The sequence below is a fragment of the Bombina bombina genome, chromosome 1, assembly GCF_027579735.1.
Source record: "Bombina bombina isolate aBomBom1 chromosome 1, aBomBom1.pri, whole genome shotgun sequence".
In the NCBI taxonomy this organism is placed as follows: domain Eukaryota; kingdom Metazoa; phylum Chordata; class Amphibia; order Anura; family Bombinatoridae; genus Bombina; species Bombina bombina.
Window position 1 is genome coordinate 1390547126 of NC_069499.1, and position 24000 is coordinate 1390571125.

Sequence of the window (24000 nt, forward strand, 5' to 3'; positions counted from 1 at the left end):
CGATACATAGATGATCTTTTGTTTGTTTGGCGGGGTACTGATAGTGAAATGTCTGACTTTATGGCCAAACTGAATAATAACAGCATAGGCCTAAGGTTCACTCATGAGGCTAACAACAGTCAGATACATTTCTTAGACCTTACCCTTACAGTAGCTGAAAATGGTAAAGTCAGAACAAGCACTTATCGGAAACCGATTACAAAAAACACTTTGCTTCATGCAAAAAGTTGCCACCCCAAGCAAGTTCCACTGGCAGTGGCAAAAGGTGAACTAATCAGAACAAAAAGGAATTGTACGGATGAAAGTACTTATCAGGCACAAAGCAGAGATCTCGAGAAAAGATTAATGCAAAGGGGCTACCCGAAATATACTATCAAGCAAGCAAAGGCACAGGTAGATAGATTGGATAGGAAAGCACTCTTACAGGGATCAGCAAGGCCCTTCAATCCATCCACTCAGGAAGGCAAAGTTACATTTGTAACGGATTATAGCACAGAATACAAGAATATCTGTGGTATAATAAACAAACACTTCCACCTACTGAAAGCCGATGACAGGCTTGTAGATAGTGTGGACAGGGGCCTTAGATGCTCTTACCGGAGAAGCAAAACCATAGGGAACTATGTGGCACCTTCTGAGTTGCCTAGGGTAACAGGTACAGAAGAAAGCTCTTGGCTAAGACATAGGGGGATGTACAGGTGCGGCAGAGCCAGATGTAAGCCATGTGACAAAGTCATTATCTCAAATGAATTTCATTCAGAAGTCACTGGTGAAGTGTTTAAAATAACTTCCTGCCTAAACTGTACATCCTCTTATGTCATATATGTCCTATCATGTGTGGAATGCAAGTTGCAATATGTAGGACTTACCTCAACTGAGGTAAATGTCCGAATACGCAACCATTTGTCCACTATCAAAATGGGAGAGGCAACCACCCCCTTGGTCAGACATTTTAAAGATTCGCATAACAAAAGCAGCACTACCTTGAGGTGGCAAGCCATTGAAAAAATCAAAACCCCCTTGAGAGGTGGGGATAGGAATCTCATCTTAGGAAAAAGAGAGATGTATTGGATTTTCAGGCTCCAAACAAGAGTGCCAAGGGGTTTGAACTCCGAATATGATCTTATAAACTACTGGCAATAACAATACATTAATACATAGCATTGTAGAATAACATCTTTAAACTGTTTTTTTCTAGTATTAAGTATTTCAAAATTACACAATTAATTATTGGGAAGATAGTGCATTTAGATAAATGTGAAATGTATATATTCCTCTATACCCAATCAGTTAACAGAATTTATATTAGAAGTGTCTCTGTTATATATTAACTAAATAACGTTGTGCAATAAGCACAATGCACAATAGTCACCAGCCCAGTGAATTGTGTTAGAGGTCACTTAAGTAGCTAGGTGAAAGTTACAGAAGTAATATACTTACTGTGGGTATGGCAACCAAATAGTTAATGCAACAACTTAGGAATGGTAATAAAATGTAAAATGTAAAATATAAAATGAAAATGTACTAAATGGAATGGTTATAAACAATGCAAAACAAAACAAAATAACCAATTATATATGTTACAACACTGACAGGTATATAGTGCAATAAGTCCAAGTCTTCAATTCACCTTTTTCCAACTTACATATATATATATATCTATATTTTACATATGAATGTCTCCTTTTAACAATAGATAGTGGTTAATCAGCAGCATATAGAAATTAGGCAGGGAATAGGTTAACACAGCACTTCAGCTTGAACATTGAAAATGTGTAATTATGTTTTAACCAATCACAAACAACATTGTCTTTTAAATGATTAGCACTGATGCACTCAATCAAGCTATGATTACGGCACCCAGCCGAAACATGTCAGCTTGAGTACACAGTGCTCTATGTTCTCTTGCTGTATAGTACCCCTCCAGGGACTTTTTAATGGAAATATAATAAAGACGTTTTAAATTACCTATTCTGACCTGAGGATCGAATCTTTTCTTCACTATTTGTATATATATATATATATATATATATATATATATATATACACAGTATCTTACAAAAGAGAGTACACCCCTCACATTTTTGTAAATATTTTATTATATCTTTTCATGTGACAACACTAAAGAAATGACACTTTGCTACAATGTAAAGTAGTGAGTGCACAACCTGCATAACAGTGTACATTTGCTGTCCCCTCAAAAGAACTCAACACACAGCCATTAATGTCTAAACCGTTGGTAACAAAAGTCATTTAGCTTATGTTATACAGGGGGCCATTATCACAGGACAGTGTCAAATTACATACATCATATTCACCTCATATACTATTTATATCAAGGTTATCCAGCACTAATCAACTATATACACTTATTAATTCTCTTTTTTGAGAGATATCTAATTACTCTAGAGTCACTATATGTATATAAATATATACGCATCAATGTGTCATATCATCTATATTCATGATTTTATTAAATTCCACAATTGTGTTATGTATATTATGAGTTTTGTATTTGACATATATGTATCATATTTTGGTATGTTGGTCTTAAAATTGGCTTTTGATGTTAAAAACAAATCTGTATGTCCGCCAATTAAGATGTATATATCTATCTAAGCATTTTATATGTTTTTATTAAGATGTATTTCTGTTATATTTTACTATTAGCTCACATCTCACTGACCGACATTTTACCCTGACAATACACCTGGCAATAGGCTATCTGATAATTTGGAGGGTGTGGTGATTTGCAAGTCTGTGATTGGTTAGCTAAGGCTTTATATGACGAGCAAGCTGTAATGTAATTATACAGCCAGATGAAACAGCATGTTTTTGCTGAGAAACGCGTTGTTTTTTATCTGTGTATTTTCATTAAACATACACTATATTTTTAAACCTGCTTGCTCGCTCATTCTGTCCACAAAGTTGTTTTTCAACAACCGGCTAGTCCATACCCTTAGTGCCATTAGCTGCACCTCTATCATTGGACACTTACAGACCTTTCTACGAACCTCCAAGCCTGGTGACGTCTGCTGTCAGCGGGCATTCCTCGATTGGACATTGCCAGTCACCTGACCTTACCTGACCTCGGACGCTCCAGCCTAGGTTGTGAGTCATATGGGCGACTTTGAGGGTCCTGTGCTGCTTCGTCTGGCACTCCGGTTGTGCCGCCTGCTCTGTGAGTCTCCACTGCTAGGGCCTCAGGGTTACGGTCTTGTGCTGTTCGAATATTGTTCGTACTACACAATGTGGCGCCTCTCTTTTCTTCTCTCAAATCCATGAATATCTGCTATTTCTGAACAAAGGAGATCACAGAGAAGCTTTTACAATCATTTGTGCTATGATTGCACAAGCAGTATGTAAATAGTTTCAGTGAGAAACCCAAAGTTTGTGAAAAAGTTAACTTTTTTTTTTTATTTGATCGCATTTGGCAGTGAAATGGTGGCATGAAATATAAGAAAATGGGCCTAGATTAATACCTTGGTTGTCTACTTAAATTTTTTTATATAGTTTTGACAGGTAAATAGTAAAAAACAAGGCTCTATATTTGTTAAATAGTTTCATTCTCTGGTATTTTGGGAACGTTTTTCTCTGAAAGTCCCGGTAGTGAAGGGGTTAAAGGAACATAAAACAAGTTGGGATAGAGACAAAATATAATAATATGTACTTTAATTACTTTACCTGCAAATTTATACTGCAGTGCCTCGCCATTAACCCTTAAGTTTCTGAATTGTAAAGCTCTAACTCCCCCACACATTTTCTTCTATGGCTATATCTTTATCTATTGTTGTAATGGTAGAATGCAAATGTGCATAGGGATTATCTGCTGGAGCATGCTTAGAAGCTGTGAATTCAGTTGAAATACAATGCCTGTGTCCAAACACTGATAAGGGTGGGTGGAGCAGACTGCTCCAGGCAGCATGGCTTTGTTACTAATTATGGCACTTTAAAACCCGGTTATGAAGATGCCTGTACAGATAGTGACAAATATTAAATAAAAATATTAAAACATGCAATTTGTAGATAATAGTGTCCTGATCTAACTATTGAAGTATTTCCATCGTGCCAAGATACATATGGAATTCATATGGATAATTAGTGATGAGAATCGATTTAGATTACAATAAGTTAGTTTTACACATGCAAATGAGTATTTCCCTCGTACAGTAAAAAAAGGTGTTAATTGAAAAGGCCATTAATAAATCTCGCTATTTCTATTTTTAGAACAGGTACATAACACACGCAAAGGCTTTTTCTGGAGCGTTTCTGTTGAAAAGCCATTCGCTGCTGCAGGCTTTTAATAAAAACAAATCCATTTTGCATTTTGATCACCTGAAAAACTCAACCAATTTGGGAGGAAAGCAAAAAGCCATTTTGGGAACAAATTGCCAAGAGATTGTAATTGACCACAAAAGTCTACAAGTTGTGCCACATTGAGAAAAGGGCATAAAGGAACTGATACTACTATTTATGACTTTATCTCCCAACATTTGTGGCTGAGTATCAGGGACTCAGAAGTTTGATGGGAGCACGCCACAATTTTGTGGGTGGAGCTGTGTTGGGAGGGGTGGGATCATGTGTCGTTAGTGGGCGGGGTTGTGGGTGTGTCTGGTTAGCCGGTGGGTGTGTCTAGGCAGTGTGCGGGCATGTTTTGGTGTTCCATGGGTGGGGCTGAGAGTGATTCTGCAAATAGGGGCATATGACCTCCCAACATTTGTGGCTGAGTATCAGGGACTCAGAAGTTTGATGGGAGCACGTCACAATTTTGTGGGTGAAGCTTTATTGGGAGGGGTGGGATCATGTGTCAATAGTGGGCGGGTTATGGGTGTGTCTGGTTAGCCAGTGGGTGTGTCTAGGTAGTGTGCGGGCGTGTTTGGTGTTCCCTTAAGTGGGTCTGAGGGTGATTCTGCAAATAGAGACATATGACAGTCTCAGAAGGACATTGGATTAGAGCACAGAATCAGGGGCTGTCCGTCTTAAATTAGGGAAGTTGAGAAGTCTGTATACATCTCTTTTTCCATGACAATTTTGCTCAGCTCAATGCTTACAGGTGCCCAGAAACTCTGCAAATCATTTAGCAACAAGATCTGTTACTTTGCTTAGCATCTAGTATCTCCATTCTTTTGTTTTTAAAGGGACATACAATTCCATAAGTTTTCTTACATGATTCAGGTTGAGCATACAATTATAAAGGTTCATTATAGTGTTAAAATGGCATGCTAGCGACGCTGTAATGCTATGTGATTAAACCTCGCAAAGGGGCTAATCATGTACAGTAGTTAAAGTCCCACTCGGGATCTCCAGAGCACTGCAAGTCCCAAGCTGAAACTGCTGCTGATCCAATTAGTACCACTAGTATTACAGCTGGCATGCACACATACAGTATATACACCCAGATCCACACACATATATACTGTAGATACACACACACGCACACATATATACTGTAGATACACACACACACACACATATATACTGTAGATACACACACACACACATATATATATATATATATATATATAGGCGGGATCAGACTGATATACTACAGGAAAGTTCTACTCTGTGAAAAGCATTACTGGGCTAAAAGAAGTTGCAAATTTATGGAGAGAGACTTTATAATCCTACAGATAATCTGTTATTTTGAACACATTGTAAATGACCTACAATTTTAATCTATGGAGATTTTGGTGCAGGCCCTTTTATATATATATATATATATATATATATATATATATATATATATATATATATATATATATATATATATATAGAAACAAAACGACACACACATATACACATGTGTAAACACACACATTGTACAAGCCTGGAAAGAGGTGCAATTAAATTTAAAATATTATAATGATAAAAATCGAAACTATTTCTGTCTAAAAAGAAATCAAAAAATCAATTTCATGTTACAGACAATTCCAAAGAAGTTAAAAACGTTTTAAATACAGCACTTCAAAAGTGGGATTCAACTTGGAATGCTTAATAGAACTTAAATTATGGCTGTGCTGTGCAGAATTCCATAGTTATGTTTGTGCCACTGCCAACTGCATGTCATTCTGTATTACTGATATGTAAAAATGTTCACTTGATTATATTCATCATACAGACAGGAACACTTTAGTAATGACTGAATTAGCACTCAATTTAGCCCTCTTGATTGGTAGGGGCTATCCAGTACAACCTAAAAGTGACAGCTGCACACATGTGACATATATAGGCAGTGCAGCACTCACCATCTTGCAGGCCTCATACATGATGTAGCTGTTCCTTCCCACTCTAATGGTTTGCGGGTTGATGTACTGTGCACTGGCACTACAATTTCCTCACCCACCGACCAGGCAAATAGTTTTCCCACCGCATTATTTGAAAAATGTGGGTGGAGAAAAGTTAATGTGCTCTGCCACTATAGGTAAAAAATGTGCATGTGTGAGGAACAATGTGTGCAAGTGTCAATTTACCATATCTGCCTTAAAGTGAAGGTCCATTTTGATGAATTAGTGCCCGGTTTTTAATAAACCTATTAAAAACAAGGGCACTTTAATTCATTCTTCAAAAACGTACCTTTTAATCCTGAATGCCGCTCCAGCGATTCCCCCGGCCGTCGGAAGCCTCTGCAGACGTCAGAAATTACGAATCAGCTTCCTCCTATCACAGCTTCCCCCCCTGGGGGAATCTAGGCCTGGTACAACACTGTGATTGGAGGAAGCCGGATTCGTCATTTTGGACCCGCGAAGACGGCTTGCGACAGGCGGAAGAAGTGCTGGAGCGGCTGCCAGGATTAAAAGGTAAGTTTTTGAAGAAAACAGTGAAATGTCAATTTTGATGAATTAAAGTGCCCTTGTTTTTAATAGGTTTATTAAAAAACGGGCACTAATTCATCAAAATGGACCTTCACTTTAATTTACTTCTATTTACATGTCCTTTCTACGGTGACATATTTAGGTCTTTTTTTTATTATAGCAATCTGAGTACAAAAGTCCATAGCAGTGAATCCGACGATCGTTTTGCCTTACTCCTAAGGCGTAAGAAAAAACGATCGTCGGATTCACTGTTTTTAAGGACCATTATAGAATGTCTTCACTGTTATTGCTGCTAAGGACTTTTGTACTCTGATTGCTATAATAGCCTCAACAGCACTGTGCCATTATATGCTGTTTAGAGGGTTTAGCAATCTCTTTGTGCATTCAGGGCCGGATTTCCCATTAGGCACAGTAGGCATGTGCCTACAGGCGCCTTGCAGTGAGGGGCGCCTGCCTGTCAGTAATAAAAAAAATAAAAAAAAAAATATATATATTTTTTTTTTTTATTAGGGCATTTATTTTAGTAAGAATTGTGCTGTCAGGTGCCTACAAAGTCGAGTGTTTCATTGGGAATATGTTACAGCAGTTGAGGGAGCCATGAAGGAGAGAGGGGCAAAGATTAAAACTAAACCCCTCCCATTTTCGCCAGGCATGTTTAGTTTCACTTTTATTTTATGTACTTCTGTTGCCTCACACAGCCAAGATCCATGCTGATGTGGTGCAGAAACTTTTTGTTGAGGAATGAAAGCTTCAGAACAGGTTAGGACTGTACAAGGCTTCTAATGCTGCCTAGAATGACAACATAACAAGCAGAGCACTTTAACCCATTGGCTACCAGAGAGGGTTGCAGTGTATTCACTTGTTATGTGCTGTATTCTTTTTATAGCCAGGAGTTTAAATTCTGCTTCAGGATGAAGGCCTTGGAGGTGTGGAGGTTATGTGGGACTAGCTGCTCTGCTCTTTATTACAAGCTGCCAATTCTGATTTACAGCCTTTAGGGCACTTTTACAACAAAGTTTGTAGACTGTAAGGCTGTAAAATGTGTATGTGTGTAAACCACTCACATGGCATATTTGTTTGTATGTATGTGTGTATATATATATATATATATATATATATATATATATATATATATATATATATATATATACACACACAAATACACACACATCACACACACACACACACATATATATATATACACATACACACACATCACATTAAAAATTGTTAATCTGTTCTTTTATCAAGTATGTGTGGTATTTTTGTATTGTGGTAAGTTCTAATTTTAAGCACATTTGTTGACCCTTGGATTACATATATTCTACAACATTCCATGTTTTCCTTTGAGTGCAACATCATATTATATTTATATTTCAGAACAAAATAAATGTAACATCTGTGTGTATTTGTACCAAAAATATCAGAGTTTACAAGATTTTTTTCATGTAGTGGAAAAAAATACCTACATTTTATATTTTCTTCCACTGGCTGCACAGGTTGTTGATGGTGATGAGCTTGCATGCTGCTAGTTTTAATATTGCTATTGTTTACACAAAACTGTGTTTAACTCCAACAAAGTGTTAAGCACATAGTCAAAGTCATCTCCAGAAAAGCAATACACTAATGGCTTGTCAATAAACATGTCCTATGAGCCCATCTGGGTCTGCACAGATGTGTATTGCTGTCTCAGAACTGACATTGACTATGTGTTTAACTCTTTTGCAAGAGGCTAACACACTTCTGTGCAAGCACTAGTGCAATAATAAAATGCCCAGCAAACTGTCACATTTTATGTCCCTTTAAATAGGGTTTTCTTTAGAATATTTTGCATTAAAAGTTTAACATGATTTGTTTTTGTTATACATAATAGAAATTGTATGGCCATTTGAGTCAAGTGAATATTGATTTTTGGTGTAGCTTCCATTACAACAAATATTGCAATTGGTGTGTGTATTTGTGTATCTCCATAAAAGGGAAAATGTAATTTTACATCTAATATTTATTTTTAGTTGTCCTAAATAATAATAAAAAAAAGTCCTAATTTTTTTCCACTTTTTTCTGGGGGGGTGGGGTGGGGTGTGGGCGCTTCAGGTTTTTGTGCCTACAGCCACCTGAGATGTAAATCCGGCCCTGTGTGCATTTGTTTATTTGTAACAGTATCCAGTCTTAGTCCTGTGTATTTTAATAAAGCTGTATTTTAATCTAAACAAAGACCGGTTCCTGTCTTGCCTGGGAAGCCAAGGGGCTAAAACCTACCTGTAATCACACTTAGAGCTGCGTTACAGCTCTAATTAGTGTAAGTACCTGACTTGAATTGGAAGTTTCTATATATAAACAGCACTATTTTTTCTCTCTTTCCTTTGCCTATTCCCCCTGGAGTTACAGCGTGGAATTACTTGAAGCCTCCAAAACTTACGACCATAAGAACTAAATCCTTTACAGATCTATGCACATTTGTTTGAAATTTTATTTTAATACTGTTTGTGTGTTTATGTGAGCACTGCAAACTGTTTTGTCAGGATACTATAAGTGTTGCCAGTTGGGCAGATTTCATGCCCAATTGGGCTACTTTTTTTAAATGGGTTGCGGAAAACTTTGGTCGGTTGCAGGTTGCGTTTTTTGGGTTATATTTATACAAATACTGTGCAGGTTACATATACACTAATCAGACTCAAAATATAATTTTCTCCAGCCTGTAGCTCCCTCTGTGGTGCCCGCACACTTACCTCTTACTCATCTCTAATCTATTATCTATCTAAGTATCGTTGGGTTTAAGCCTAGTGGCAGACATAAGTAATTGGATTATTGTTTAAAGGGATATGAAACCCCAATTTTTTTTCATGATTCAGATAGAGCATGCAATTTTAAACAACTTTCTAATTTACTTCTATTATAATTTTTCCTCTTCATTCCCTTGGTATCTTTAGTTGAAAACAGGGACATATGCTTAGGAGCCAGCCCATTTATGGAGCACTATATAGCAGCAGTTTTGAAGAATGTAATAGCACTAGATAGCAGCCACCACTATTTCCTGCCATGTAGTGCTCCAGATGACTACCTAAGTATCTATTCAACAAAGAATATCTTGGGAACTAAGCAAATTTGATAAAAGAAGCAAATTGGAAACTTTTTAAAAATAGTATGCTCTGTCTGAATCACAAAAGAAAATGTTTCCGCCTGTGATTTATTTATGCTTACTAGAGAGTAATTATGGTATTGCAAAACAGCAGATGTTGGTCATGGGGGGCGCTCTGCCTTAGAGGACTTAGGTACTGTAGCTCTATTTGTAATGTAATGTGAATAATGAATATGAATACTTAGATTTCTAGGCTTTTGTAGCTTTTATGTAAGACTTTTTATATTTATTAGACACAGGAGTTTTTGTTAAAGGGACAAAAAATATTGTTCAAAATGTAACATAATTACTATGCGCAGAATTAGGAAACATATGGATAGCCATTAGCATGAAAACATTTTTCAAAATACCTAATATGCAGGCTAAAACTATAACTTGTAAGCGAAACCATCCTCTTTGGTGCAGCAACATTTTAACTACTGTCATGGGGGCTGATGTAGCGGATCCTGTCCGCCGCACATCGATAAATGCTGACAGCATACGCTGTTGGCATTTCTCATTGCACAGGCATTTCTCGTGAAATGCTTGTGCAATACCGCCCCCTGCACATTTGCGGCCAATCGACTGCGAGCAGGAGGTGTCAATCAACCCGATCGTATCAGGATGATTGCTGTCTGCCACCACAGAGGTGGTGGACGAGTTAAGGAGCAGCAGTCTTAGGACCGCTGCTTCTTAACTCTTGTTTCCGGCGAGCCTAAAGGCTTGCGCGGAAACAGCAGCATTCGCTGCTACATGAATTGGCCCCAGAGGCTCACTATCTAATCATAGTGCACCCGATCACACCATTCAACTACACGTAGCGCACTCCTGCACAAGGTAAATCAGTCGGCTGTAAATTAAAGGGCCATAATACCCAAATGTTTAAACACTTGAAAGTGATAAAGTATAGCTGTAAAAATCTGACTAGAAAATATTGCCTGAACTTCTCTATGTAAAAAACAAAGATAATTTACCTCAAAAGTTTCTCAGTAGCCACATCCCATTGTAAAGGACTTCTAAGCAGCAAATCATTATCTCTGTCCTGGGACAGCAGAAGGAGCGAGCTTTCGTGCACACTCATCTTATTTCCCTATTCAGTGTAAGAAGTTTACAATGAAATCTCATGAGAGTTAAGTGAAATCTCATGAGATCACAGTAACAGAGTTCATGACCTCAGCACTGTTGATGCTGATTGGCTGCTGTTCATTTCTTCATTTTTTTTTACCTGCAGCTGGGCTGCAGCTGAAGTATAACTTTTTACACAGAACTTACTCTGCTGAGCTGAGGAAATTGTGAGGTAAAATATCTTCCTTTTTTACATAGAGATGCTCAGGTGATATTTTTCTGTCAGCTTTTTACAGTTATACTGCATCAGTTTTAAGTGATTTAGCATATGAGTATTAGGTCCCTTTAAGTATTTTGAAAAATGTTTTCATACAAAAGATGTGAATAGAGGAAGCAAATATGAAACCCAAACATTTTTTTTTGTGATTCAGAGCATACCATTTTAAAATAAATTCCAATTTACTTCTATGATCAAATATGCTTCGTTCCCATGATATTCCTTATTGAAGAAATACCTTAATATGCATCTGGAAGCACTGCATGGTAGTAAATAGTGCTGCCATCTAGTGTTCTTGCAAACGGATAACATTCTTGCAAAAGTGCTGCCATATAGTGCTTCAGAAATAGGTCGGCGCCTGAGCTTATTTCCCTGCTTTTCAACAAAAGATATAAAGATAATAAAGAAAAAATTATAATAGAAGTAAATTAGAAAGTTGTTTAAAATCGCATTTTCAATCTGAATCATGAAAGAAAACTGTTGGGTTTCATATATGAAAAACATCCCTTTAAAGGGACACTGTACTCAAAAATTTTCTTTCGTGAGCATGCATTTTTAAGCAACTTTCTAATTTACTCCTATTATCAAATTTTCTTCATTCTCTTGGTATGTTTATTTGAAAAGCAAGAATGTAAGTTTAGATGCCGGCCCATTTTGATGAACAACCTGGGTTGTCCTTGCTGATTGGTCAGCACCAATAAACAATTGCTGTCCATGGTCCTGAAGCAAACATTTGCTGGCTCCTTAGCTGAGATGCCTTCTTTTTCAAATAAAGATAGCAAGAGAACGAATTTAAATTGATAATATAAGTAAATTAGAAAATTGCTTAAAATTGCATGCTCTATCTGAATCATGAAAGAAAAAATTTGGGTTCAGTGTCCCTTTAATCATGGACTTAAATATTCTGCTGACTTTAGGTAAGATACTTTTTAAGGGACATAATTGATAAACTTCTCGTTGGAAATATGGGTTTTCTGCTGCCTTTATGTAAGTTACTTTTAAGGGACACAGTTGGTTAAAAAAAAATTCCAACGGGTAATCTTTTTCTAATACTGATTTTTAATGAATGCTCTGCCCTCTACCGACACAGCTGAGGAACCTTTCGCTATCAGCCAATGAGAATAGTTCTGTTTTTTTGTTTTGTTAACAAAGTCCCTTTATTATTCTATAAAATTGGGATTAAAGGGATAGGAAAGTCAAAATTAAACTTGCATGATTCTAATAGAGCATGTAATTTTAAGACACTTTTAAATTAACTTCTATTTTCAAATGTGCTTCGTTCTCTTAGTATCCCTTGTTATAAAATGAATACGCACATATCATACACTAGTGGGAGCTGCTGCTAATTTTTGCCTGCACACATTTGTCTCTTGTGATTGGCTAAATAGATATTTTCAGCTTCCTGTCAGTAGTGCAATGCTTTCCCTTCAGCAATGGATAACAAGAGAATGGAAAAAAATTGATAATAGAATTAAATTGGAAAGTTGTTTAAAATTGTATGTTCTATCTGAATCATAAAATAACATGTTGGGGTTTACTATCCCTTTTAATACAGGTTACACTAGAAAATATACAGTGAATTTAGAGTCTGGATAATAAAAGGCAGTATTATTTGCTTCCTCTATTCACATGTATGGCTTTGTTTCAGTGAAACATATTATTCACACATATTTAATCCAGAAATCAATAATAAAAAAAAGATAATAAATGTGTAACTACAGTTAACAGGAATCAAATGATATTGTATGAGATTCCAGACGGAGCACCAGACCGCATCACTGACTATGCAATGCATCACGACGAGTCCGACCACTTAGTGACAGCAACCCACGTGACGTCAGGACAAGACTCGTCTATCTGGTCAAGGCTCCCACAATCTCTTTCGGTAAAACGAGAGGGGCGGGAACTAGCTTTACGTAAGAGTGACAGACAGCAAGTACTGTAACGTCATATCCTGAGAGTCCAAGATGGCAGCTTTGTTATTGAGGTGACTTTACTAACGTGAACGAAGTTTACTGTAAAAGGGAATTGGGTTATAGGAACAGTAGAAAAGGTTAAGATAAGAACTGAGGAAATAGAGGGAAGGGACATAGTAGGAAAGTGAGAGGAGGCACTGAGAGTGAAAAGTCAGCAGACGCTGTTGACATGACGGGAATGAAAGACCACAGAAGCAGGGATAGAGCGGACACAAGGGTCACGTGTAGGAGTCAAAAGGATATTGGGCGAAAGCAAAGATTGGACACCACGCGAAACAGTCTATTAAAATCTTTAAAACTATGTGGATCGTTAGAAAGAGGTATATAATGAAGGAGCAGCGAGGAAGAAAAGGAGAGGGCATACACATCCGTTAAGGGTTAAAGAAAATTATGGTACCAGTACGTGAAAGAAACTGGTAAACCACTAAGGTTGGGAAAGCAACAGATGATTGAAAATCAGATGATCTAGCACGGAGTGTAGATAGAGGTAACATGTAAAGATACAATAATACAATGTTTTAATGTGCAGGACTATCAGGAGAGAATTGGCCTAGATATTACAATTGTAGGAATGGGGACATGGGAATGTTTTAGAAAATAGGATATTCGATGCGTTATTACAGGAGAGCAAATAGAGGGGCAAAACAACTTAGGCAAGAGGAAAGAGCGAGGAGAGTGGAGTTGGTGGCCAGTTGCGAAAGAAGAGAGAATGGACAGATTGGATGACTTAGTTGATGATATGGTTTGCTACAGGATTAAAGGGGCTGCAGAAGGGGTTGCTTGAGGAGAATAGGGGCATGGAAAGACCAGTAGAGAACGTCAGGGGGGGCAGATGAGTGGCTGGAGGACAAGAGGAAAAAAGATGAAAGGGTTGCTAGTGGACATGGAAGAGAGGAAGCAGAGAGATATCTGAAGGAAACGAGGAGACAGGGTAAAAGGTTCACTAGTGGACTAAAAGTTGGCAGGGTATATACATTTCTAGAGGGCACATAAGAGATGGAAATGGAGAGGTTGCTGAAAGGGACAAGGGTTGCAATCCACCTTTGAGGGGGCCAGAGGTGGAATGCAGGAGACAATGTAGTTGCTAGAGTAGTAGGATAGATGGGCTGCTTGAGGAGCCACGGGAAGAGGAGAGAGGATGATAGAGGTGCTGCTTGATGAAGGGAGGTAGAGGGATCAGTTGGACAGCTAGATGAATGAGTTGAGTGGGCTGGTAGGGGTGACTAGAAGGATGGAAACAGAACTGGTATGGGCACCTAGATGAACAATTAGAGAGGTGGTGGCTGTATGCACTATTCAAAATGGGTCTGTTAAGTGATGGGTAGATGTACAATTTAAAAGGGATCAAATAGTTGGTGGCTAGGTGCTTGACTTGAAAAGAGGGGGTGGCTAGGTGCTTGGCTTTAGAAGGGGGGGTGGCTAGGTGCTCGACTCAAGAAGGGGGTGTGTGGCTAGGTGCTCGACTCCAGAAGGAGGTGTGTGGCTAAGTGCTTGACTCAAGAAGGGGGTGTGTGGCTAGGTGCCTGGGCTCGAGAAGGGGGTGTGTGGCTAGGTGCCTGGGCTCGAGAAGGGGGTGTGTGGCTAGGTGCCTGGGCTCGAGAAGGGGGTGTGTGGCTAGATGCCGGGCTCGAGAAGGGGGTGTGTGGCTAGGTGCCGGGCTTGAGAAGGGTGGTGTGTGGCTAGGCGCCGGGCTTGAGAAGGGTGGTGTGTGGCTAGGCGCCGGGCTTGAGAAGGGGGGCAGACTTGATAAGGGGGGCTAGGGGCTCAACTTGAGAAGGGGGGCAGCAGGGGGGGTGGCTAAGTGCTGAGATTGAGTAGTGGGTGTGGCTTGGTGCTTGACTTGAGAAGGGGGGGTGGCAAGGGCACAAGGGTGACTGATTTAAAAGGGGAGAAAGCTGTGAAGACGGAGCAGTGGTGGGGCAGCTGAAGAGAGGAGTAGCAAGGAAGTTTAGGGACTGACCATCTCATACTGTAAGGGAAAGAAAGGTGAGTGTAATTTGATGTATAGAGAGTAAAGTGCCTAGTTGGAGTAGATGGTATGAAAAAAGAACCTAACTGGTGATTGGTGGCTAAATGTAGCCACCAATCAGCAAGCGCTATCTATCCAGTGTGCTAAGCCAAAAATGGTCCGGCTCCTATGTGTACATTCCTGCTTGTTTCTAATTCAAGCAGCAACTTGTTCTTGCTTTGAAATAGACCTATTGTGTGCAAATTTGAACTGATTGTAATTATGGCCGTATTCAGAAAAAAACATTTGTATAATATTAGAATGTCCTTTTAACCTTAAATAATTTTAATCTGTAATGCCCCTCCCTTGCACCATGAAAACCAAGTGAAAAAGTGGGAAGTGTTCATATTCTTAACCTGAAATTATAAAAAATCTGGCACACAATTTTACTTAATGGGCTCGATTTATTCAGCTGTTCGCCCCCCACCCCCATTACTGCAGGTTCTCACACGAGAACCTGCAGTCAGTATTTATCAAGCAGGGGTCATCAGACTGCTGCTTCCTACCCTCTTCTCTACCTCTTAGGTGGAGAATTTAAATTTCCCGGTCTAGTCCAACTGGGGAGATTGACAGTTCCTGCCCGCATGTGATTGGCTGTGCACTGGCAGGGGGTGGTGTTGCACGCAAGCGCAAAATAGTGCTTGTGTGCAATGCTGAATTCCGTCAGCGTATTGCTGCCCGCCACAAGCAAGCTGGGGTGGAGAGGGGCGAATATGTCCGCCCCTGATTAATAAATCAAGCCAAATATGTATTACCTGATTACACAAATGACCAATATTGCTCATCAATTAGCATAACCATGTTGCACAACTTTCCCCCCAAATATCCATCAATAAAGCTGTAGTAGTAGTCCTAAGGTTTTCAAAACACTTATTTGCTCTTATTCACTATGAAATATTTTACACAACTTTCATAAAAACACTGAGACCAAGTCTTTGTTCTATTGTTAGGGCTAATGGGGGAATCAAATCCATCTCCTTTTTAAACATAATTATTGATAAGCAATATTGGTAATATTTGTATTTGGGTAATATAGGTGTTAAGTTAACAAAGGTATATAATACCTAGGAGGGCCAGAATATTTAGTGAAGAGCTACGCTCACAAACACATGCATTAATATCCAATAATTTAAAAATAGAGGGTGTGCCGTTATTGTAGGAGGTATTCATAAGGTGGGACAAGCTAATTTGTGGGGAACCCTATGAGGCCTATTTATCAAAGGTCTTGCGGACCTGATCCAAAAGTGTGGATCAGGTCCGCAAGACCTCGCTGAATGTGCAGAGCAATACGCTCTCCGTATTCAGCATTGCACCAGCAGCTCAAAAGAGCTGCTGGTGCAACGCCGCCCCCTGCAGACTCGTGGCCAATTAGCCGCCAGCAGGGAGGTGTCAATCAACCCCATCGTACTCTATCGAGTTGAATTGTGGCGATTCCTGTCCGCCTGCTCAGAGCAGGCTGCCAGGGTTATGGAGCAGTGGTCTTTAGACTGCTGTTTCTGGCGAGTCTGAAGACTTGCCAGAAACGCGGGCCCTCAAGCTCCATTCGGAGCTTGATAAATGGGCCTCTATGTCTCCACCTTCAGCTCACTGGTCACTCCCATAAGAGAGAACCCCGATCTGGGCTTGGAGTTCGGGCCACATGCTCCTGGCAGATCTTACCCTCTCGCGGAATCTTCGATATTTAATATACTCCAACAAGATAAAATAAAACCCAGGCGGAGTTGGCCAAATGGGATCTAAATATCTTCTTGTCATGGTTTAGAGTAGCGCAACTTACACATTACTTTAATTCCTATAAAGAGAAGTCCGCACTGACAAGACGCTGAACAATCTTTGAGGCCTTATGCACTATGTCTCAGGCCACAACCCATCTAATATCACAATTGTACAAGCTCCTATTGACAAAGGGAGGACTCACGCTTCCGACATACGCACACGCCTGGCAGGCTGACATGGGACTGGACATAGAATTTAAGGATTGGCTAAAAATCTTTGAAAGAGCGAAAAAAGCGTTAGTTTCGGTTAGAATTCTAAATTTATAAAAAATATACCCGCACGCAGGTGGGGGGTGCTGGAGGGGCTGTGGGGAAAGGGGTACTCTCCTTCACATCTGGTGGACATGCCCGCGCATACGCCCTTTTTGGGAAGATATCTTGAGAGAAATGAGCAAAATCCTCTATTATCCCCCCTAGGCCAAATTACCTAATCTACCATGAATTGCCCAAGATTATTGGGGAAGATAGTTATCTGCTCTTCTTGCTAATGTTGAATGGGGCGAAGGGTTTAATACCAGCATACTAGAAAAAACAGCTCACCCCAAGCCTACAGGAATGGAGAGTTAGGGTGGGAGAGTTATTGAGATTTGAGCGATATCATTATCTAAAAATTGGCAAATTAGGTACACATGAAATTATGCTCTTGACTTTTGCATTATCTTGTTATCATGCATTTGTTGTTTATGCAAATGTACTTTTTTTTTTTTTTTTTTTACTGGTCCTTGAATCATGAAAGCATAATTTTTACTTTACTGTCCTCTTGTTTTTGCTGATGCAGCAATGTGAACATGAGCAGTATCAACTCAGCCTTATTCTGTAAACTGAATACATTGCATTCATATCCCTTTAATATTGTATCTGGTCAGGAGGTGCAATTTAATAAACCTTTATTTAATTCTAACTCAAACTCTTTTGACTTTTGTACTTTAGACACGCTGGGCGGCAATGTCTTCGCTCTCAACTGTCTCCTGTTTTCTGTCTTAGAAAGTAAGTACATTAAAGTGATAACGTTTCTTTTTATAATTGCAGATATAAAGGGATTGTGATTCAGACAGAGCATATATTATTAAAAAAATCTTATTTACTACTATTATCAAATTTGCTTTGTTTTTTTGGTATTCATTGTTGAAGAGAATACCTAGGTAGTCTTTGTGTGCATGTCTGGAGCACTACTTGGGAGGAAACACTGATTTCATCTAGTGTCCTTGCAAATGTATTACATTGCTAAAAGTATTCTTGCATGTATGCACCATCTAGTGCTCCAGACAAGTGTGCACTCCTGAGCCTACTTACCTGCTTTATGATAAAGGATACTAAGAGAACAAAGTATATTTGATAATAGAAGTGGAAACTTTTTTTTTAAATTCTACTCTTCGTCTGAATCATGAAAGAAAAATGTGTCTGTGTTTCTTTAAACACTGCAAAGCAAAATATCTTAATACAAAATAAATGTTATACAAAATGTGCACTCTAGGGGCACTGGGAAAAAAAAACACAATTTCAAAGTACATTGCATAGCTGTTTTACTATACACATAATTCAACATTTTAAGACAAATGCAGTTTTAATGTCCCTTTTCAAGCATAATTTTTCTTTGATCTTCTGCGATTCATAAAGGAACATTAAAATAATTTTTAGATATTTGAAATTAATCTCTGACTTGCAGAAGATCTGCATACAAAACAAGTAATGCAAATTTCACAAACAAAAAAGTTTAATTGTTTTCGCAATCCAGACACCCCTTGAGAAGCTTCTTGTGTTTTGCAAATGTTATCTCCTTTGCTGTGGCCAGTTAGGTAAAGATATAAATGTACTCTGGCACACAGCAACCATTTTGCATCATGTAAGAGGATTGTGATCCTGGTTTTCACTAAATGCATTGCAGCCTCTCTATGGTACAGTGAAAAACTGCAATATTCAGGTTTAAATGGATATAAAACAAAAATGTATGCTTACCTGATCAATTTCTTTCCGGATATGGTGAGTCCACGGCTTGAGTAATAACTGTTGGAAACCAATACCCAAGCTAGAGGACATAGATAAATAGGGAGGGACAAGACAGACAGTCCTAAACAGAAGGCACCACCGCTTGAAGAACCTTTCTCCCAAAAGAAGCCTCAGCCGAGGCAAAAGTATCAGATTTGCAAAATTTTAAAAAAAATATGTAGAGAAGACCAAGTTGCAGCCTTGCAAATTTGTTCAACAGAGTCTTCATTTTTGAAAGCCCAAGAAGAGGAAACAGCTCTTGTGGAATAAGCCATAATTCTCTCAGGAGGTGCTGTCCTGCAGTCTCGTAAGCCAAACAAATTATACTTTGTAACCAAAAAGAAAGAGTAGTAGCAGTAGCTTTCTGACCTTTACGTTTCCCAGAGAAACAGACAAAGAGAGCAGAGGACTGGCGAAAAATCCTTAGTCACCTGTAAGTAGAATTTAAGAGCACATACAACATCCAAATTGTGTAACAAATTTTCTTTGGAAGAAAGAGGATTAGGACACAGAGAGGGAACAACAATATCCTGATTGATATTTATATTAGAAATAACCTTAGGAGGAAACCTAACTTAGTATCAGGAACTGCCTTATCGGCATGAAAAATAAGATGAGGAATCACACTGCAGAGCTGAGAGTTCCGAGACCCTTTGAGCAGAAGAGATCGCAGCAAGAAACAAAACCTTTCAATATAACTTAATGTCTATTGAATGCAGCGGCTCAAATGGAGCCAGCTGTAAAACTTTAAGGTTAAGGCTCCAAGGAGGAGGAACAGACTTAAAGACGGGCCTGATTTTTACCAAGGCCTGACGAAAAGATTGCACATCTGGCACATCTGCCAAACGTTTATGTAGTAAAGCAGAAATCTGACCCTTCAGGGTACTAACTGACAATCCTTTCTCCAGGCCTTCCTGAAGAAAAGATACAATTCTAGGAATTCTAATTCTACTCCAAGAGTAGCCCTTGGATTCACACCAATAAAGATATTTACGCCTTATGGTAAATCTTTCTAGTAACAAGGTTGCGAGCCTGAATCATGGTCTCAATGACCGACTCAGAAAAACCACCCTTAGACAGAATAAAGCGTTCAATCTCCAAGCAGTCAGCTTCAGAGAAACAAGATGTGAATGAAGGAAGGTACCCAGAATCAGGAGGTCCTTCCTCAGAGGTAGTCTCCAAAGTGGGCGAGATGACATCTCCACTAGGTATCCAAACCAGATCCTGCGACGCCACGTAGGGGCTTTTGGAATCACCGATGTCCTCTCCTGTTTAATACGAGCAATGACTCGTGGAAGGAGAGCAAATGGAGGAAACCGGTATTGCAACCTGAAAACCCAAGGAACCGTCAGAGCATCTATAACAACGGCCTGCGGATCTCTTGACCTTGAACTGTACCTTGGAAGCTTGGCGTTCTGGCGGGACGCCATCAGATCTAACTCCGGCACCCCCCATTTGAGGACTAAACTGGAAAACACCTCCGGATGGAGTCTCCACTCCCCAAATGAAAATTCTGTCTGCTTAGAAAATCCGCTTCCTAGTTGTCTACTCCTGGAATGTGGATGGCAGACAGCAATTGTGGGTCTCAGCCCACTGAAGAATTTGAGTAACCTCCTTCATGGCTAAGGAACTGTGAGTTTCTCCCTGGTAATTGATGTAAGCCACAGAGGTTATGTTGTCTGACTGGAGCCTGATAAACTGGGCTGAGGACAACTAAGGCCAAGCCAATAGAGCATTGTAAATTGCCCTGAACTCCAAGATGTTGATCGGAAGAGCAGACTCCTCCCGAGTCCAAAGGCCCTGAGCTTTTAACGCGTTCCAGACTGCTCCCCAGCCCAGCAGGCTGGCGTCTGTGGTCACGATCACCCAGAAAGGTCTCAGAAAGCATGTGCCCTGAGACAGATGTTCCTGATAAATCCACCATGGGAGAGAATCCCTTGACGACTGATCTAACTCTATTCTCTGAGATATATCTGCATGGTCGCCATTCAATTGTCAGAGCATGCACAACTGGAGAGTTCTCAAATGGAATTGAGCAAAAGGAATGATGTCCATGGAAGCCACCATCAGACCGATTACCTCCATACATTGAGCCACTGAAGGATGAGCAGAAACCCGAAGAGAGGCAAGAGGAAATTACTTTGTTTTTCCGGACCTCTGTCAGAAAAATCTTCATCAATAGAGAATCTATTATGGTTGCCAAGAACACTACTCTTGTAGCAGGGGAAAGGGAGCTTTTTTCCAGATTCACATTCCATCCGTGGGAACAAAGAAAAGACAACAATATCTCTGTGTGAGACTTTGCTAGTTGAAAAGATGGCGTTTGAACCAATATGTCATCCAGGTAGGGTGCCACAGCAATTCCATGAGGATGGATCACTGCCAAAAGAGCCCCCAGAACCTTTGAAAAAATTCTGGGAGCCGTGACTAGAACAAATGGAAGGGCCACGAACTGGAAATGTTTGTCCAGAAAGGCAAATCTCAGGAATCTGTGATGGTCCCTGTGAATAGGAACATGAAGATATGCATCCTTTAGGTCTATGGTTGTCATGAACTGACCCTCTTGTACTGAAGGAAGAATGGAGCGTATAGTCTTCATCTTAAAGGATGGAACTTTAAGAAACTTGTTTAGACACTTCAAGTCTAGAATGGGACGGAAAGTTCCCTCTTTTTGGGAACAACAAATAAGTTGGAGTAGAACCCGAAACCCTGTTACTGCACTGGAGCTGGAACTCTCACTCCCAGGGAGGAAAGATGTTGTATACATTTCAAGAACGCCTCTTTATCTGGTCTGCAGGTAATCTTGAGAGAAGGAATCTGCCTTTGGGAGGAAAAGTCTTGAATTCCAATTTGTAACCCTGGGATACTATGTCCACATTTTGTATCCAGGCTTTAGAGAACTCAGAAAGTCTGCCCCACACCTGATCGGATCGGGGGCAAACCCTTCATGTTGATTTGGAATCAGCTACGGGTTTCTTTGATTGTTTCCCCTTGTTCCAAGACTGATTGGGTTTCAAAGAAGACTTGGATTGTTCCTGCTTGGAAGAAGAATGGGAAGGCTTTCCTCTGAAGTTACTAAAGGAACGAAAATTACTCTTGACGTCCTTTAGGCCTATTCTTCTTATCTTGAGGTAGAAAAGACCCTTTTCCACCCGTAATATCAGAGATAATTTTTGCCAAACCGGGTCTAAACAAGATTTTGCCCTTGTAAGGAATCGCCAAAAGCTTGACTTTAGAGGAAACGTCCGTAGACCAGAATTTCAACCATAATGCCCTGCGGGCTAGGATAGTGAAACTAGAAGTTTTAGCTCTTAGTCTAACAATCTGTAAAATGGCATCTGCAATAAAGGAATTGGCCAATTTAAGAGCTTTAATCCTATCTTGAATTTTATCGAAGGAAGTCTATACTTGAAGAGAATCAGACAAGGTGTCGAACCAATAAGATGCCACACTAGTCAGGGTGGCAATACACACCGCAGGTTGCCATTGGAGACCTTGATCAACATAAACCTTTTTAAATTAAGCTTCCAGCTTCTTGTCGATCGGATCCTTAAGAGCAGCTATCCTCAATAGGAATAGTTGTTCTCTTAGCCAGAGTGGAAATGGCCCCTTCAACTTTGGGTACAGTATACCAAGGGTCTGTAATGGAGTCCTCAACAGGAAACATTTTCTTAAAAATGGGAGACGGGGAAAAAGACACCCCTGGTTTCTCCCATTCCTGTGAGATAATCTCCCTAGCACGGTCCGGCACAGGAAAAACCTCCAAAGTGGAAGGTTCATCAAAGAAACTATTAAGTTTACTAGATTTCTTAGGAGTGACAACGACAATGGTATTGGAGTCATCTAAAGTAGCAAAAACCTCCTTTAACAATACACAAAGGTGTTCAAGCTTAAATCTGAAGGATACCACCTCAGTCTCAGAAGAAGGAATTATACTGTCTGAATTTGAGATTTCACTCTCAGAAAGTCCTGATGTATCTTCCTCATCAGACGTATGAGAAAGGACAATTTGGGAAGCAGAACTGAGGACAGGCACCTTACTTTCTGATTTTCTACATTTCCTCTTGCGTTTTCCCTGTAATCTGAGAATGGCAGCTAATGCCGCAGATAAGATAACTGTGCAGCAATTTCTGCTTTTAAATAAACTCCACTAGGAGTTAGAGGAACTGCAGGGCACTGCATGTGATGCCATTGAGGCTTGGGACGTAGCAGGAGAAAGCTGAGGTATTATTTTAACAGCATCATCCTGAGAGACTTTAGGCTCAAAAATGTTACCTTTATTTTGCAAGGTTTTCTGGACACATGAAGAACAAAATTGCATTGGAGCTGCAATTTGTGCATCTAAACATAAGCATGAATTCATGAAACAAAAAAGGGGAAAATGAATAAGCTGCTGAAATAGAAAATTCAGCTTTACTTTCAGTTTAAACTTGTATTGTTTTATCAAGTAAATATGTCAGAAAATAAAGCTTAACCCCTTAATGACCACAATGTACCCTATATGTCACTGGTCGTTAAGGGTTTTTTCAGGACATAATAGCACAAGTCTAGCAAGAACACGCTATTAATGCCCTCCCTCCAGCAGGCTTTGTGGAATAGAGCAGTCTCAACGCTGGTGGCAAGACCGCGCTATAAAACAATCACGTCCCAAAAAAAGGCCAGCGACATACAGGGTACGTCGCTGGTCCTTAAGGGGTTAAGAAAAACATTTTACCCTTTCTTTTTAAAAGAGTTTAAATGTTAGTCTCACACAGGCTACAGTGCTTGCTTCATGCTCCAGTGTAACCCATACAACAGGATTATCTATGTCCCAATAAAAAAAGCAGTGTCTTTTAATTTAAGTGCATGGTCTCCCCAACTGGAAGAAAAAGCACTTACCTGCTGTCCGGTATGTAGACAGTTACAAGGTATGAGAAGATAGTTCTTCACAGAGACCTTAGTTTAGAAAGCCAGAGTTGGCTACTCTGTTCTTTCTTTTTCAAA

The 24000-nt window shown here is 39.6% G+C and overlaps 1 protein-coding gene across 2 annotated transcripts in view; it reads left to right on the plus strand.

Moving 5' to 3' along the window:
• The first annotated feature begins 13162 nt into the window (after window positions 1-13162).
• The window catches only part of SDHC (succinate dehydrogenase complex subunit C), a 54708-nt gene continuing 43870 nt past the window's right edge, over window positions 13163-24000 (plus strand). Inside the window, exons 1-2 of one of the 2 annotated variants that reach the window (XM_053704726.1) lie at window positions 13163-13259; window positions 17962-18018. In XM_053704726.1, the coding sequence (XP_053560701.1) occupies window positions 13240-13259; window positions 17962-18018 (77 nt within the window). In that variant the 5' untranslated portion in view covers window positions 13163-13239. Of the gene's footprint in view, window positions 13260-13533; window positions 13569-17961; window positions 18019-24000 lie in introns of those variants that run through there. The other variant, XM_053704734.1, reaches the window with a different exon arrangement.